The sequence below is a fragment of the Marmota marmota genome, unplaced genomic scaffold (genome assembly GCF_001458135.2).
Source record: "Marmota marmota marmota unplaced genomic scaffold, marMar, whole genome shotgun sequence".
Lineage (NCBI taxonomy): Eukaryota > Metazoa > Chordata > Mammalia > Rodentia > Sciuridae > Marmota > Marmota marmota.
The window spans coordinates 2,582,578-2,601,737 of record NW_025999913.1 but is presented as its reverse complement, the minus strand read 5'-3'; the positions used below and the strand labels follow the sequence as shown (position 1 = coordinate 2,601,737).

The following is a 19,160-nucleotide window of genomic DNA, read 5'->3' as shown; positions in this document are numbered from 1 at the left end:
CTCCATGGCTCCCCCACGTTCCCTTCAGGCCTATCGTCCTCTACCTGCCACTACATACTCAGGTTTGTCAAGACCCCCAAGGCCCTTTGCTCTTTCCTCTCCATGCTTTCCAGCCCGTCTTCTCCATGCTCAGTTATAGACAAATTTATATGCCAGTCTCCAGACCTCCCACAAGCTCCAAATGATTCCATCCTGTCTGTGCAACATGCTGACTTCAGGATTCTATTAAGCCTCAAGGTCAATGTGTTCAAACCCAAGTCTCAGCCAGTTGTGTCCTTTTATCACTGAATGGCCGCACCATCCATTCAGTCCCACTGTCGACACTTGGCCATCTCTCAGGTTCCACCCAGTAGCAAGTCTGGAAAAGCTTGCTTGAGTTTACCTTGGGATCTGTTGACTTAGCTTCATCTTCTCACTACCTCACTTCGTCTGAGTTGCATCTCTGCAGTGGCCTCCTCCTGGTCCTGCAGCCCTTGAATCTCTTCTCCACAGAGCAGCCAGAGCCATTGTTTTAAAAGCCACATTTGATCACGTCACATCCTGCTACAGTTTGGATATATGTCCACTTAAAGCACAAGTATTAAAGGCCTGGTCCCTAGTCTGTGATGCTGCTGTTTGGGAGGTGGAGGAACTATTAAGAGTTGGGGCCTAGTGGGAATTTAGGTCACTGGGGTATGCCCTTGCAGGGGAGATGAGGACCCTGGCCCCTTCTTGTCTCTCTCTTTGCTTCCCTGTAGGTAAGCAGCTTCCTCTACCACATGTTCTCCACTGTGATGCTCTGCCTCACCACAGGCTCAAATGCCTGAAGCTACAATAGATAAAGCCTCTGATGTATGAGCCAAAATAAACCTTTCCTCCTTGTAAGTTTATTATCTCAGGTATTTTGTTACAGCCATGGAAAGCTGACTAACACACATTCCTTGCCTCAAACATTTCAGGGGCTTTTTATTGACTGGATAAAAAGAAAGATACTTAGGTAGTCTGCAAGGCCCAGTATGGTTTGGTCTTAACCATCTCTTCAACCTCATTGCCGTGTTCCCTCTTCTTCCTGCTACACTGGCCTTCTTTGAAGGCCTCTGATGCATCAACCTTCTTCCTGCTAGAGAGCCTTCTTCAGACTGCTCCTCAGCTCTGAAGGCTCTCGTCTCCCCACCTCACATTTCAACCTCAACTCCACTGCTGCCTGTTCATAAAGCATCATGGTGAAAACACTTTCCCAGTTGTCATGCCACATTTCTATGTGTTATTTCATTAAAGTTAGTATCTCCCTCTAGTCTAGACCGTAAGCTTAACCATGCTTGTCTTTGCCTTCCATTGTATCTACAGAGCTGACACTCAGCATTCAGAGGACTGAACAGATGAACAAATGCATGAATGAAGGAATGAATAAAAGACTGTGCCCTCGGGAGTGCGGGCTTGCTGAGAGGTATTCCCTCTGTGCTCCATCCTGGGGCACAAAAACTGGGTCTGCCAGCAGGACTGCTTTCAGAAATGACACATTTGGGACACATTCTCCAACCTAAGAGGAAGGAAAGTGAAAGCAGGAGGAGACAAGAAGGAGGTAAAACTGGATTTATAACTTGCTTTAAAATGTAAATGCCCCTGGGAAAGTGAATGTGAAAGTTCATTCCATGAACTAACACATGAAAGATCCATGAAAACTCTGAGAGGATTTAGCAGGAAAAAAACTGTGCCTTGTCATATTTATATCACAGTTCCTTTATGGCATCTTTATGCCTTGTTCTTTATATGTCCATCTCCTTCAGCTAGACCATAAATTACTTGAAAGGAAGAACCATGATTCTCACCCCCACCTCCAGTATGTAGCATCAAAGTGACCCTGGTGTCCAGCATGGCTCAGGCAATCATAAGTGTTTTCTGATGAACGGCTCATAGATAGAAACAGATAAATGAACAGACAGGCATCAAAACCAAAAGTGGTTCACTTTACAACTGTGTGAATGCACAAGAATCTGAAATAATATCTACCAAATATTTATTCCCCCTTCACTCCAGTGTAGGGATACAAGTAATGGGCTGGGGAATGGAAGACAGGTCTGTAATTCTCTGCTCACCTGACTGTCATCTCACTGAACTGTGAGTTCCATAGGGATAGTAGTACCTTATTTGTCCAGTGCAAAGAAAATGTGAGTTCTCTTCCTTCTCAGTTACCAGTGAATCAAAGTCTATTCCCAGCTCTTACACTAACCAGCTGGGTTAATTGTGGCTGGAAAAGTCTCATCTCTCTGGACTTGAAATGAGACAGTAGGACTAAAAGACTTCCTAGATCTTTCAATTCTAACATTTGATGTGTTCATTCTTAACAATTTGAATGAGCAGAGAAAAATGAGGGAACAGCCAGGGCTTAAACAACTACACTGATATCTCTCTCTCTCTCCCTCACACACACATACACACACACACACACACACACACACACACACACACACTCAACCATTTCATGCGTTGTTGAGAAGGATTCTGGTAAAGAAGCAACTACTCTAACATGGGGTTTTGCACAGAATTTCCCACTACATGACAAAGCACTGTGGACATCAGCTGGTGAAACACAGGGGCAAAGGAGCATCAGTGGTAAGTAGCCTGGCAGCTATGGAGACAGGAATTCCAACAAAATAGAGCCAAAATCTGAAATTGGATATGGACATATATCATGGGAGTCTATGGAAAGGATGATGAAACAATTGGTTATGAACTTATAATTATCTAATAACTTTGTTTATACTTGGAGGAACATGCTCTATTTCTCCTAAAATTTGTCTCCTTGAAAATTTCTTTTTTATTTATTTTTTAAAAATTTAAATTTTTTTAAAAAATTTCTTACATACATGACAATAGTGGAATGCATTACATTCATAATTATCCATTCACAGAACAATTTTTCATTAACTTTCTATGGCAGAAATTCAGTCATATATTTTGCTAACAATCAATTGTACTCTTGAAAACATCAGTCTTTGAATGGAAAATTCTTGGTGGCTTCCTATCATTGATCCAGTACAGTTGTCCTTATGGCTATGATGGTACAATGCTGTGAAATATGACCTGTTAAAGAAGCAAGTTTATGAGTAGATCCTGGAGTTGAGGCATAGGAATGTATAACAGAGTGTGCACTAGTATATGCTCATGACCGAGAACCCAGAAAAACACAATGAGTAACTCAAAGTCATATACTTCTTTTTTTGGTCTTAACTATTGGGGATGAAAACCTTTGAAAGATGTGATGATACTTCCAATCTCTGCCAAGAAATGACAATAATGCTATGGTTTGGAAGTGTTCCCCACAGGCCCATGTGTTGAAGACTTAATTCCTAGATCTGGGGCTAATAGGTAGGTGGTGGAACCTTTAGGAAGGGGGGCCTCATGGGAGGAAGTCAGGTCACTGGGAGTGTCCCCTTGAAGAGGATATTGGAACCACAGCCCCTTCCTGTCTCTTTCTTTGCTTCTTGAACACTACGAGGTGAACAGGTCTATTCTGCCATGTGTCCCTGGTTATGATATATTGTATGGCTATAGGCCCAAAGTAACAGGGCCAAGAGACCATGGATCGAGATCTCTGAAACCATGAACCTAATGAACCTTTCCTCTTTTACGTAGATTATCTTGGGTGTTTTGTCACAGTAATGGAAAGGCCATGAGCACAATAACAGGAACAACAACCAACACATATTGAGCCTGGCACAAAGTGCTTCTGATGTGCAATTTTATGTATTCTTCACAGTAACTATGAGGAAGGCATTGTCTCTTATCACTCCCCACTCACAGAGGTGAAAGCTGATGTTAAGTAACCTGTCCACAGAAACATGGCAAGAAAATGGTAGAACCAAGGCTTGAGCCTATGCAGTCCACACATGCAACCAGGATTCAATACTGCTCCTTCATGAACTACTGACCGCAGCAGAAACTGTTGTTGGAAACCAAGAGGTACAAAACTGAATATCAATTTTTTAAAATGGTTCTGTTTTCCCGTTTAGTATTGTCTTCTTTTAAGACCAAGAATGCAATACAAGTTTTATAGAGCTAAATCCATACAGATTCCAGGGGAGCACTGACAAGTCAAGGCCTTTGAAGTCAGAGCCCCACTTACCAAGAAAAGAGGGTGTTAGAACCACAGACTTCAGGGACCAGATGGGACCTTCCCATCCCCTAATGGTGAAAGCCCCTGGGTCCCAGATTAAGTGAATGTCAGTGATCTTGGAAAAGGAGGGCAAATATTTAAATGATTCCCCACATCTGATCTTCCATGCCATTTCGTATTCTAAGCCTGATCAAGCAACCTGATCCGTGCAGCAAAGTGGAAGAGATGCCTTCATTGCACCAAGTGATTCTTAATCTGTGTTCATGCAGAGGGATTTAAGACCATAGCCCTCATTAGATAAAGACTTCCATCTTAAAAGATAAAGGAATCAGGATTCCAAGCTGTGAGGGAGTATAGTGCAACAGTATTAAATGGCATTCACCCCTCATAAAGGGAACAAAGAGATAACATCTGAAAAGAATTCTCAAGGTTTTTATGTACAATTAAATAACATGCAATGTACAGACACATCATTCATATATGTGTGTGTGTGTGTGTGTGTGTGTGTGTGTTTGTCAGCTTTTTTGCTGCCATGAACAAAAGACCTGACAAGATCAATTTCAGAGGAGGAATATTTATTTGTGCCGACGCTATTGCTCTGTGCTCGAGGTAAGGCAGAACATCATGGTGGAGGAGTGTGGTGGAGGAGTGTGGTGGAGGAAAGTGACTCAGGAAGTGGCCACCAGGAAGCAGAAACAGACTTCTCCTCTCCCCAAGGACAAAATATATTCCCCAAAGGCACTCTCTGATGACCCACCTCCTCCAGCTATACCCTGCCTGTTTATAGTTACTGCCCAGTTAATCAGGGGATTGGGTTAATTCACTGATTGGGTTAAGGTTCTCATAACCCAATCATTTCACCTCTAAAACTTTCTTGCATTGTCTCACACACGAGCTTTTGGAGGATACCTGATATCTAAACCATAATAATATGTAATATTTCATATCTGCAAGGTATCTATGTAATATTAAAGTACCTGTGAAAAACCAATCATGTGACATTCACTGGACCACCGTGACATATACAATGTGATCTGCCATTCACAGGTCTTTCATTCTCACCGGTAGAGTTTCCTACAGTTATCTCAGAGAACAAGGTTAAGGAGCAGCTTGCTACTGGTCTAGGATTTGTTCAAAAACGTCATTGCTCTGGGGAGTGGGCAAGTATCAGAATGTGAAAACGGAGACTGAACACTAAAGCTAAAGCATGTTCTACACCCAGTTTCCTTCCTCATATCTACAAACACCTCCAACAAGCGAGTCCACCTGATGGTTCAGCAGATGAGAGATGGGAGCCAGTTACAGAGGCTACATGTGAGAGAGGTATCATGGTGTTCACAGGAAGGTTCAGTGATGCCACTGGCACAAATGGGAGCTCCAGGGTTGGGGACCTGGGAGGCAAGAATACAAAACTGCAACCACACTGGGACACCCTCCTTGTGGTGGTCCATGTTATGTGGAAACATAAGGAGACTCCCAGGAGAAAGAGTGATACTGATTCTTCTAGAATGTTAAGAACTCCCTAGGAGTATATCCAAAAATACCTGGAGTCAAGTCCAGTTTTCATGATAACCCACAACGACTGCAAAGATGATTTAATCACTCCTTAACTATTTTAAAGAACTGACAGAAATTTTCTAAGACTTTTATATTTTGAAAATCTAGTTCATAATACTTAGGGAGAGAGAAAGGGAAAAGAAATAGCTAGCTGACTTAAAAATGTTTAATCAGCTCCTGCAGTAGGCCAAAGAATGGTTCCCTAAAGACATGTACATCCAAATCCATGAAACCTGTGAATATATTTCCTTACATGGCAAAAGGGACTCTGTGGCTGTGTTAAGATGGAGAGATGAGGATTATCTGTGGGGGCACAACATAATCCAGAGAACCCCTGTAAGAGGGAGGTAAGAGAGTCACTGTCAGAGGAGGCATATGATGCCATCAGCAGAAGTCACATCAAGGAAGGGGCCATAAGCCAAGGAGGGCAGGTGACTTCTAGATGTTGGAAAAGGCTGGTGCATGGATTCCCTCCTACAGTCTCCAGAAGGAAGGAGGCCCTAATGACCTGATGACTTTAGCCCAGTGAAAAAGGATTTCAGACTTCTGAACTCCACAGAGTTAAGATGACAAATGTATGCTGTTTTAAGCACTAAGTCTGAGGTAATTTACGACAGCAGTGACAAGAAACTAATACTACCCAATATAGTGAGACGTGAGATCCTGGGCATAAAAACAAATGGGAAAAAAAAAATGGATCAGGTTGAAAAGGATGATTATTCAAACATGAAGGAAAGAGAGCTTTCTCGAATTGTATTCTGGGAACTCAAGTTCTACTGCGTTTACAGATGACAAACTTTGGCTACAAACACACAGAGAAAGGCATAATTACAACAGCACCACTTCCCCAAAGGACAGATGCTGAGACTGTACCCAACCGACTGGTCTCAGGGGCAAGGAAGTAGGGGGCTTCTGACATGCTGCACAGGGAATGTGCAAATGCCTTCTGCACAGTTTTACGAGGTCTAGAATTCTACTCTTGCAGAGGTTCAGGTCTTTAAATGTCCTAAAAGTTTCTTGGTGTTATGATGATTCTTACCGAACATTCAGTTAATCCTAAGAGGGAAGGCTTAGTACCTCACCCTCTGTTAACTAATACAGTCTGAACTGTTATTCACAAAGGATGTATCAGCCTGACAACATCTTTCTATTTAGAATAAATATTTTAAATATCAACCCTAAGAAAATTCTGATTTAATCTCTCTGAAACTTCTGCCAGCTAACCCTGTAACAGAGGACTGGGGAAGGGTTGGCTGAGAAGCCAGGAGCAGGGTAGGGTGTGGAGAGTAGCATGGTCCAGGCAAGGATGTCATGATCTGTCCAGGCGGACCCACCCCTGCCCCTGACCTGGACGGGCTGGGCAGCCTTGGCTTTCTTAGTAGGTCTTCACCTTTTGCTCATCTAAGGCCTGAGGGCCTGCACTGGACTCAGAGGGCCAGGGTGGGAACTGCCACCATCTGAGGGTGCTACTCACCCTTCTGTGAACTTGTGGATGCTGCTGCAGAACCCAGGGCACTACCAATACTGTACTCTCACATGGCACTCATGTCACTCAAACACCAAGACTGCCAGGAACTGCCCAGCCTTTCAAAGGTTAACGTCACACACGCAGTGACAGGAAATGTCTGAATGGTCATGGAAAGCAAAACAGAATCGGAGCAAAGGAGATGCAGTGCATCCTTCTCCCACATCCTTTTGGTACCCTCCATGAAGGCAGGTTGGGTTTTGTTCACTGATGGATGCATCAGTGTCCAGAGGACCCCTGACCCAGCCCAGGCACTCCAGTTGCCAAATGAGTAAATGAGGTTGGAGACATGTTGACTTTACAGTTACAAGAATGTGAACCCCCAGGGCTCAATTCATTTGTCTCTTTTCTTGATCCTTGAAATGACCTCTTTGCACTGAGACCCAGGAGGGGCCTGCATGTTTCTCTCGTGTGTGGTTCTTATCAGACCTGTGTTGCTGTCACTTAGTTCTTGTGATTTCCTTCCAAAATAAGTTGTAAAATAGCTCAGGGTTGAGCCTCCCTAATTCATCACTGAATCCACTCTGATGAGCCCAAAGCCTTCCTTATAGTAGGTGCTCAATAAATACTGGTGAATTTGAATCCGTATATTTTCCCCAATTTTTTTCTTTTGGAGCTATAGGGTTTACAAAAAAAAAGATCAAATGTATAATTGAGCAGATTATAATATATTAACATACTGAAACCAAACTCATATAATTACCACATAATAGGAAGAACTACATTTAAAATATCTTTAATTTAAAACCTCAAGTGCTCCAAAATCCAAAACTTTTTGACCACCAACATAAAGCCACAAGTGGAAAATCCCACACCCAACCTCAAATGATGAGTCATAGTCAAAACACAGGTAAATTAAATATACTGTGTAAAATTACCTTCAATCCTTGTGCATGAGGTATAAATGAAACAAATTTTACATTTAGGCTTGGGTTCTACCACCAAGATTCCTCATTAAGTATATGCGAATATTCCAAAGTCCAAAATCTAAAATACTTTTGGTCCCAAATATTTTGCATAAATGACACTCAACCCATATTTTAAAATAATAAGAGATGCTTCATTAATGTCTGAGGTTCTGCCAGAAATGAAAAGCATTTTAAAATCAATTTATTAACACATAAACACTTGAGGTTAATGCATATGTATTCATAACTATATACGCATATGAATAGGTGACTAGATTTACTAATTAATAGGGTTTCTCTGTCTTTGAAGAAGAGCTAAAAATAAAATGGCATATTGCATTGAACAAATGGCATATGGCATACTTTATAAATATGCACACTTTCTCTCTCTCTCTCTCTCTCACACACACACACACACACACACACACACACACATACACACCCCAAACTCTGCCTTTCAAGATACTGGCCTCTTGCCCTAATTGGAGGTGCTAAACAGACACCTTTCAGATCCAGATGCCTTTATTTCCTTACAGACTATCTGGGGGCAGCTCACCCATCACCAGTCAGGAGGAACTGCATGCGCGACCCTCAGAAAGTGGTCAGATCCATTTACTGCCCATCCCATCACCAAGGAAGGTGCTTCTGACCACATTAGCAACACCCTGAGTCTGGCCACTGGCTGTGTCTCAATCAGATGCCAGAAGGCCCACAGATGCTAACAAGTACTCGTCAAAGGTCTCTGCCAACTGATCTCCCTACTTCTCTCTCTTTGGGTGGATGTTAGCAATCGAGAAATGGACGGGCTGATGGGAAGCTGGGCAATTCTAAGAGGCAATGTAATTTCTGCTTAGGATGCAAACTTGTCCTTGAACAGAAAAGGAAGGAGGAAAACTAACATTTACTGAGTTCCTGAGCAGATAAAACAAATTTATCTTACAACAGTGCTGCAAGGTATTTATTCCTTTCTAAAATTTAGTTTTGGGGTTTATCAGAGCTATATTTGCACATATTTAAAGGGTCAAATAATTCTGTTTATTCTGAAAGACAGCAGTCCTCTTCTTTCTCCTGTCACAGCCACTCTCTAGAGGCAATCTGTTTTCAAGTCCTCCACTTGACTCTTCGGGTAGGTATCATTGTGTTTTTATATAGATATTTTTATCGCTGCTTCTTGGTTTGTTTTCATTTCATGCATTATAGTCATGTGATGTTTAATGACTGGGATACATTCTGAGAAGCATATCATTATGTGGTTTTGTCACTTATAATTCAGAGTGTATTACAGAAACTAACATGGCCATGACTTCTAGGTGACGTAATTTATGGGATCATTGTCTTACATGTGCAGTGGCCCTTGTTGATAACATGTCATTATGTAGCACCTGACTGCATATGTTACCTCCTCACTATGGAAGACAAGCATCTGACTCCTTCCCACCTCTATCCCCCACCCCTTACCTTTCCATGTACAAGCTCCATCTTCTGCAGGTAGCTACCATGCTGGATTTCTGTCAGATGCCATTGGCATTGCTATGAGCTCAGCTCCCTGTTGAGCCACAGAGCAGACTAGGATCACTTTTCCATTTCAACACAACCTGTTGTTTCCTCTAGTTTTATTCACAGGTTGATTTCTTATCTGCTTCATTTCTCCCATTGGAAGGAAGGTGGATGGCATGAGGTAGGGGTTATTAGTGTGGTCTGCCTGGGTTTAGATCTGTTTTGGCACTTACTAGCTATACAATTTTGAGCAAATTATTAAGCATGAAGTACCTTAATCATCATCTTTTTGTTTTTTTAAGATAATGATCATCTTCCTTATAGGGCACTAACAGGATTGTAACCTTAACGTGGAATGTTTGTAATTGTGCCTGACACATTCTGAATACTTAATAAACATTAAGTGTTGAGGACTGTAACTTGGTATTATTGAATTATTTTCTCCTCCTGGAGTCTCTGCTGATGCCTTCTGATGTGCTCCAACCTGCATGGATCACCCTGAGATGACTATGTGCAACAGGTGCTTTGGGATGGCCTGGGCCTTTCTCTTGTGCTGGACCTTCTATTTCATGAATCTGCTCTTGCTAACTTCTCATTAAACATCTTGCTTTATAATAAATCTCCAGACTTCTAGATAAAGACATCTTGGTCCATTAGCTACCTATAACTGCAGAGAAAATCTGGGGTTCTGCTTCTCAAACACAATTTAATTGGCAGCCCTGTGTGAGCCGTATCTTTACTCCTCCTTTCAGAGGAAAGGACTCACTCCTGAATCTTTTAGTGGGTTCTATAGGTTAAGTTGAGTTGCTTCTTGGCTTGCTCTACTGCCAACTTGGACTTGAGCTTTCTGGGGTCTGTTTCAGGTAGTTACCTTTCTCCATTCACTTTTCAGCCTCCAAAATTATGTTGCTGATGTCTCCCCTCACTTTCACTGAGTCTGTAATTAATTTGTGTCTGAAAGGAAAAAAGTCCTTACCCTAATGCATCTTGAAAGTAACTGAGGCTAATGCTTATGTTCCATCTGCCACCTTTAATCAAGTCTATCAATCTTACTTCTCACTGGTAAGGAAACTGAGGACCAGGGCGGAAGCTTGTAAAGCCTAACCCTAAAGCTCAATCCTTTCCCTCCGTGTGTGCTCTCTCTCCAGGGAAACAGGGGGCCTCTGAAAGACAGCAGTCACCTTCTCTCTCCTGTCACAGTCACTCTCTAGAGGCAATCTGTTTTCAAGTCATCTCTTTTAGTGAGATATTGCATGATCTTGCCAGCGAGCAAGAGCAGTGACTGAGGACTCCTCTGAAGACATGGATTCTGTCTCTCAAGTTTGAAGGGACATTGATATCTGCAAGTTGCCCGAGGCAGTCAAATAGGAAAGATGTGCCCCGTTGGAAATTAGTACTAGGACAAAGACACAGGTGGCAGCTCTCAGACCACTGTTGCTACCTTTCCCCACTCCATGCCCTCTCCTGAGCACTCCCCCGCCGCCACACACACACCAGTCAACTTTTGCTCCATGAATCCTACCAAAAAGTCAGGCTCAGTCTCTGACCTCAGTTTGAAAGAGTCCCTAACATAAAAAAAAAAAAATGGGCCTAACAGTGAGGCCCTTTTCCTTTCTTGCCCAATGATGTATCTGTTAATTGTAATTATTCCTAGTGATGAAAATACTGGTGGCAAATCTAAGAAACTCCTTTGTCAAAAAAGTCTGCCATCTTTTTACCAAAAAGGCAAGGAAAGGGATGCTTTCAGGCCTTACTTACCCATGGGCATTGCTTTCATCCCATGGGCAACCTGGACTGCACCTGCTCTATTAGTCCTGAGGATCCCCACCCAAGATTGATGGCCCTGCAGAGCCCAGTGGAGAGGATCACAGGATCTAGAATCACAGGGGCTGAGGCTCAAATCCAAACTTTGTTGGTAACTACTTGTGTGGACCTTGTCCAATTACTTAAGTTCTCTAAGCCTTTACTTTCTTATCTCTAAGACAGTAATAGTTGTGACACTTTGGTATAGAGTTGTCATCTCTCTAGTGAGATATTGCATGTTAAACATTAAACATAATATCTGGCCTGGTGCCAGGAAGTGCAAACAGCACAGCTGTCCTGTGTGGTGTAACTGGGACTGGAGCCCTAGCAGTTAGCACACACAGTTCCTGGCCCTGAACACAGGCCTCTGGGGTCACTAGCAGCTGGCCTCAATGTCTCCAGGGTTGTTCCCAACCACTGAACTCCCAAACGATGCGTACTGGGGACACAAACTTGAGTTATATAAAAGTTTAAAAGAACGAAATGATGCAAGCTACTTTCAGGATACCGGAGATAAATGATCTATTTATATTTTCATGGCAAAGACATAAATAGAGAAAAACACAGCACCCAAAGAAATGTTCCTTAAAATATATGTACAGCATGGACGAGAAAGATATGCACAGAGCAAACAGATGCTAACTTTATACCTTTCCACATCAGCCATAACTCTTGCAAGACTCATTAATTCAAGGAGATTTATCAGGCACCATGATAATTAGAAAAATTAACCCTTTGGAAAACCCAAAGGCATACTCTGTGAATTTTAAAAAATATTTTGTACTAAGTCTGTGAAAACAGAATAATGAGAAGCTCCTAAATCCCAGTCTTAACAACTGACCTACAGATGACATAAACATATAGGGCAATGCTGCGTTATGTGCATCTCTGCATTCAACAACTATTTGCTAAGTGCCTTTGAGGTGCCAGGCATCAGGTATGCTCTGGCCATACAGCATGAGCAGAGAGACAAAATTCTTATTTTGTGGAGTGTGCTCACTAGTGAAACGAGACACAGATGATATTTTTATATGACTAGAAATTTCTATATAGAAAACTAAAAAAAGGAGTAGTGAACTTGAATGATACAGCACTTCAAATGAAGTGAGCTGGATTGAAAAAAAAAATCTAGCCCTTGGATTTGAATTCTTTGAAAGATACAGAGTAAGAGGGGGTGAGAAAAAAGAGGTCAAAAGAAAAAAAAAAGAAAGAATCAGAGAGAAGGTGAAGGAGCTCTGATGCTCATTAAAAGGGAGCCACAGAGGGACGCACACCTAGATGCCCTGGGTCCAGGACCCCTTCACCCCAGAATGAATGGATTGGAGCCACAGGGGAGAGAAAGGCTATGTCCCACTCAGGACACAAAGAGTCCCACCTAGAGCTCTCTGGGTAGGGAAAGGAGCCAGCTGCCCAAAGGCAGCTGAAATGGGGGACTGGAAATTGGAGCTGGGACATAGATGACACAGACTGGGGGTGGGGAGCCTGGTGATCTTGCCAGCAAGCAAGAGCAGTGACTGAGGGCTCCAATGAAGACATGGATTCTGCCTCTCAAATTTGAAGGGACACTGATATCTGCAAGTTGGCCTTAAGAGGGATGGCAGGTTATAGCGCTCAACTGGGAAGAATTCACTCACATTGGGAGTATCTGACTTTCTCAGAGGGTACTTCTTTGATCTGTACAGACAGATCAAACAACAATATATCTGTTTACAATGAGAAATGTAAGTGTTGTTGAGACCAGAAGGCGGAGTGCCTAGTACTAGTATATATACATTAATTCATTTAATTTCCCAAACAATCTGCATGCAGAAAATATTATCACCTCCATTTTGCAAAATAGGAAACTGAGGCACAGAGAGATTAAAATAACAGCAAGTGAATGCAGGAGCTGGGCTTCAAGCCTGGACTCTGAGGCTTGACCTTTACATCACACACAGCCTGAGGGAGTCAGAAGAGGGGAAGAATCCAGAAGGTTGTCTGGATCAAAAGGTGTGTGGAATCATTCATTGATTATTTGGGGGAAGTTGGAGCATGTATTTGCATTTAATCCTTATTCTTTCCCATGTGACCCTTCTGCAGGCAAACATCATGCTTTATTTTAAACCTATTCTGTTCTGCTGAATTCAAGGGGCGCTGCTTAAAGTATAAAGGACAAGCTTCTCTCACTTTCTGGATGAAGGAAGCAGTGATTTGGGAGAGTTACACAGAATAAGCTCCACATTTCCACGACAACACAGAAATCACAGGTGATAATTCACCCACATTTTGGATAAGGCTAGCCCACATGTGTGCAGGAACCATATTTTCTGGGTGCAGGCTGTGTGTGCACTCCATCTTCCCTAGCTTACAATATTGATTCAAACTTCATTTTGAGAACATAGTTGATTATGTTAAGTACCAGTTTTAATTCCATGTCTTCCTTCTCATCTTCTTGGCCTAGTTTTTGGACCAATGCAATTGTCAAACATATTCTGATTATCTACAATGTGCCAAATGTTATCTATATTAAAGGGATAGATATGAATAAGCCCTGGTCCCCACCAGGAAGAAAGGGAAGAAGGGAGGAGGCAGTAAAAGGCCCAATGTCAGTCTCACTACTTGAAATGGGAAGAAGGTAAAGAACCTCTCTAGCGAAACAGCAGCCAGCAACACGGAACAACTCTACCTCACTAACCAGAGGTGAAGAATATAGCACATGGATGAATCCAAAGATGCATTCAGGCAGGTGTTTTCATTTTTCTGCTTCTAGAAATCTCAAAGTAGTCGGGCTAATACAAGCAAATGAGTTATATGGGGATCTGTCTCTCCTCCCCAGGTATGCTCTGATGAAAATATATACAAGGAGCTCAGAAAAATCTGTCATAGTAAACAGTTCACACTTCAAAAACCACTAGGCATTCTCTTTAAAATCCCTTACTTTTCTGGAATGGAGGGGCTGCTGACTTAAGTCCAAGACCATGGAGCAGAGACCAGACTGGTCATGCTGGAGTGGACCACGATACCATATGATCTCAGCCCCATCACCGAGCAGGGGGGAAGGAGGTTCACAGAGAATAAATGTCTTGTCCAAGGTCACTTAGCTGGTTAGTGGTGGAGCCAACTGCCACCTGGACATGTTCTTCTCTAACCTAATTTTAGATGCAATCTTATATCCTGCATACAGGGGCAGCATCATAACAGTGAGAGGCCATGGGATCAAGAATATCACTCAAAAGTCAAAGTGAAGGACTCAGGAACCCCAAGAAAACCTTACCATCTTTACCCTGTATCTCCCTGCTGCTCCCCCTCTGTCCCCTAAATTCTGGCTGCTTATGCTACCAGAACACTCATCATCATCTTAACCATGACAGACTCATACTGGACCGTGCCAGTTCAATCCAGAAAACAGGATGGTCCTTGGCATTAGGCTCATCCCTTAAGCTATGAGTTAAAAACCCGTAAAAATGCTTCATTCTTTGAATGGAGTGTGAGATATCCAATTGCCACGTGGCATTAAAATGGCAAAGCTGAGGAGGTTCTTTGTTTAAGTGCATGGTTTATTTATCCTACAGACTCTGGAAACATATGAGGCCTTTGCAATTATTGGCAATATTTCATCTGTCCCAATTTTGTGCATCACCAGATCAATTGCATGCAGCCGACTGTGCCAGACCACACATTTACCAAGACAAAGGTATGATTCAAACAGACCAACCCCCCAGATCTCAGGCAGGGCCCCCTTCTGTAGCCTAACAGCCTCCACACACACTGGCTTTATTTTGTTGCAGTACACGTACACACACGCACACACACACACACACACACACACACACACATGCGCGCGAAATTTCAGACCATGGTGAAGCAAGAAAATGGCTACGTGGCATTGAACAAAAGGTATATATCTGCTCTTGGGCTTTTATTCTCGTCATTCCTAAATGAATCTGTAAAACCCAGCCTGAGTGTGGGGACAGGAGAGGAGCCTGGCACTTGTCCCTGGTCCCTTAGGATTTGTTAATCTCTTTACACTCTCTTCCAAGGTAATATTCAAATCAACCACACAGCTCAATTCACTTTGCTTGTGACTCTAATTGAATAAATTTAAAGTAACAACAGATGCACTGGCCCAGAGCCTGGGCCAAATTCCTCCTTGGGCACTAGGAGCAAGGTCTGGCTGCTTTAATTCTGCCTGCATGCAGGTAAATGCTCCCTGCCCAGTCCCTAATTTTACCCCAGAGGCCGACTGTCTGTCATTTGTTGTTTCTGAGGTAGCTAATATTTACTGATGGGTGAAAACCACCTCAAGGCAGGGAGGGACTCAACCCAGCGGTGCTACTCAGCTTTCAAAGCACAGATGTTCAATAAGGTGCAGTTCTGTGCCTAAATATCACTTCTTCAGAATCATCTGACCTGAGTCCACTATGGAGTTCGTCTGTCTATTTTCTAGGTTACATTTAGGTGAGCTCTCAGTGGATAGCTATTCACATTTGTAAACATATTCGGGAAGGACCACTGTAATAAGCTACCACTCATTTTAGCTTCACTCAATCTTTTTGCAGAGGATAAGGATGTTAAAAACTGTTATCTTTACCTACTGGGAGTAGGAATAAAGGCAAAGCTTTAGGAACATGGTAAGAAAAGCAAGCAGCCGCTGATACTGAATTTAGAACAGGCAGATCAAGCGTTAGAGCCTCTGAGTTTGTCTGGGGGGGGGGAGCATCACCAAGCAAGGATACTTTCAAGGGAATCACATGACTAAAGGTGCTCACAGGGAGCTTTTAAGATCACATGAACAGAATTTGCTGGCATTCTTTCAGCTGTCTGAAGACACGGTTAAAGGGAACCGATAGGGCTGGGAGTATAACTCAGTGACAGAATGCTTGCCTAGCATGTATGAGGCCTTGGGTTCAATACCCAGCACCAGAAAAAAAACCAAACCAACCAACCAAACTCACATACAACAAAACAAACCAAAAAATACACAGGAAAGATAGCTCTCAAGGGAAGGAAGGGACATGTTCCAGGGTTCCTTCCATAAGGAGGGAGCTTTGTCTTACAGTGAAATGAAGATAACGACCTCTCTCTGGTGTGGCCTCACGGAAGGATAATGAACATCTCTTGCCTCTCGGTGTGTGGGAGTTCCCATTACACTTTCATTCCATATTCTCAGGAGTCTGGCAACTCTTTCTCCTGGGTACAGTAAATGCCCAGCAAACCTGCCCCCATCCTCGAGAGACCCAGTGGTCTTCATGGCCACACACCTGACCTAGCTTCCCCTCAAACATTTTTCTGTTGTTGGTAGAATTATCCTGTCTTTTATTCCCTTTGCCAACATCCTGGTGTCTTCTCAGGACTAGTGAAGTCCAGGTTCAACTACTGCTGATGTTGGCAGACTTCTGCAAGCAGCCCATGCTTGAAAATTAGCTCCCAACCACTAGGGAAAAGCAACTTTTGGTGAGAAGGTTCAGCTTCCCAAACCCACCTCTGGTTCAGAACACCTCCCAGTTCCTGCCCATGCCCTGTCTTTGGATCCAGAGCAGCATCTGATAAGCTACCTTAACATCCCTGCTAATCCCATCAGTGATGCTGAAGCAGGGAGGAAATGTTTACCGAGAGTGGAGATAGGAACCTCACCACCTGGAGCAAGTCTCTGTGCTTATTAAATATCCCGCAGCCCACACATCTCAGCTCCTCTTCGAGATTTTTTTTCCTTCTTATTTTCGTTTTATGCCCCTCTGATCTCACATCTTGTTTCTAATCACAGCTTAGAGGGAGACACGTGTAAGGTAATTATCCCTGGTGCACTGTGGCAGTGCTCATTGATTAGAAGTCATTTTCAGAAGGAACGCCATAACAGGGCGTTTTGATCAAAGCTGGATATTATCTCAGTCCTTTGTTTTGCCCATATGTATTTGCTCCTTCCTTTGGGAACAAAATTTGTGTGTATGTGAAGATAGATCCTAGGGGAATTAAGAGGGTTTTTTGGTTGTTGTTGTTTTTTAATAATATGGAGCCATTTACTTCCTTAATTAATCTCAAGTAAATATTTCTGGAAAAAAATTTCCTAATCAAGCAGCTTCCTAAAGCGCATGCTCTGAACCCTAGCTATTATTTTCTTCAGTCTCATTCATCTCTGTGGATGGTGTGAGGCTGTGTTCATCATGGTATGAGGCCAGGTGCCTGTGCTCTGGGGACAGACCCAACCACTGTCAGCATAGATACGCCTCATAGAAGCTGCCAGACCCTGGGGCATCAGGACCCAGTAGGAACTTTTACACAACAAGTGGGTAGAGGAGAGCTTGAGGGCTCCAGTGAGTTGGCTCAACAGGTACCACCTCTCCATGCCTGCCTGTGAGGGTGCTGGACTCTTAGCATGATGAGCATCTATTCAGAACAAAGTATTTCAGATGTGTCCTTTTCTCCCAGGGTTTATGGCTGCGCACATTTTTCTCTTATCTAATGCTGGAGAGCAGGCATCCAAGGTCTGCAGCAGAAGCTGGGTGAGATGCACGTGAGGAAGCTCCATTTTCCTTCTTCTTCTTCTTTTTTTTTTTTTGGCATTTCAAAAAAAAAATCTTCCATTCTTCCTGAGGTGCTGGGTTAGATTCCACATGCAGGGGGAAAGACAGGATGTGTTATAATATCTACTGCTTCAGATGAGGAGAGAATAACATAAGACATTCCAAAAGGCTTGAACGTTGAGATTTTTTTATTTCAGAGTAAAGTTTTGCCTTGGAGGAAGCTACCATTAGTTCTTAATTCATGCAATCAGAAAGCTTAAGCAATGGAAGAGTAACTTTTAAAAAAAATGTCGTATCAGGGATTTACAGTATTCAGAAGAGTACTTCTCACGGATTGTCCTGGATCAATGGAACTCAAGCTTAAGTCTCTACCATTTTACATTTATAGTGCTTATGTTAGTCAGCATTTTTGCTGCTGTGACTAAAACACCTGACAAGAACAATTTCAGGGGAGAAAAAGATTATTTGGGGGCTCATGGTTCCAGGGGTCTCAGTTCATACACAGCAGGCTCCATTCCTCAGGGTTTGAGGTGAGACATAACATTGTGGTGGAAGAGTGTGGTGGCAGGAAGTGGCTCAAGACATCACACCAGCAAGTAGAGAGAGACTAAGTTCAGCTCACCAAATATATACCCCAAAGACATCCCTCCAGTGACCCACCTTCTCCAGCCACACCCTACCAGCCTACAGTTACCACTCAGTTAACCCCTGTCAGGGGATTAATTCACTGATTGGGTTTAGGCTCTCATAACCCGATCATTTTGCCTCTAAACTTTCTTGCACTGTCTCACACATAATCTTTTGGGGAATAGCTCACATCTAAACCATAACAGTAATAATAAATGTATTCTCTTCCAAATGATAAACTGCATGTCTAAAATGACCAGTAAGAACTGTGTGTATTACAACGTGTGAACACATAGGCACACATGCCCACATATAGGAACACCCAGCACATACACATATACATATTAGTGAAAGGCCAGGGGATTTTATTCATCAGAGAATATTTACTAATTGTCCAATTATTATGGCAAACACCAAAGATAATATAGCAACAGATTTCCTGTCCACAGGGGGTTTATAGTCTGGTGAGGGGGACATGAAAACAGCAAGTAGTATCCTACCAATCAGTGGCTTTCTCATGGACCTATATGTAGGTACAGGGAACACCAAGGACAAATCACTCTCCCTGGAAGACAGGGGTATCATGGAAGATTTAAGCTACATCTTGAATCTTAAAGAAAGTAGCTTTAAGCTACATCGTGAAGTTA

At 42.8% G+C, this 19,160-nt stretch overlaps 1 protein-coding gene across 14 annotated transcripts in view; it reads right to left on the bottom strand.

The window, feature by feature from the left end:
* The window catches only part of Fars2 (phenylalanyl-tRNA synthetase 2, mitochondrial), a 509,560-nt gene that overhangs the window by 114,459 nt on the left and 375,941 nt on the right, over positions 1-19,160 (bottom strand). The window contains exon 9 of one of the 14 annotated variants that reach the window (XM_048799744.1): positions 2,864-3,063. The exons of the other annotated variants lie outside the window; for them this stretch is intronic. Within the exon in view, the coding sequence (XP_048655701.1) occupies positions 2,925-3,063 (139 nt within the window). The 3' untranslated portion in view covers positions 2,864-2,924. Of the gene's footprint in view, positions 1-2,863; positions 3,064-19,160 lie in introns of those variants that run through there. 14 annotated transcript variants of the gene reach the window in all.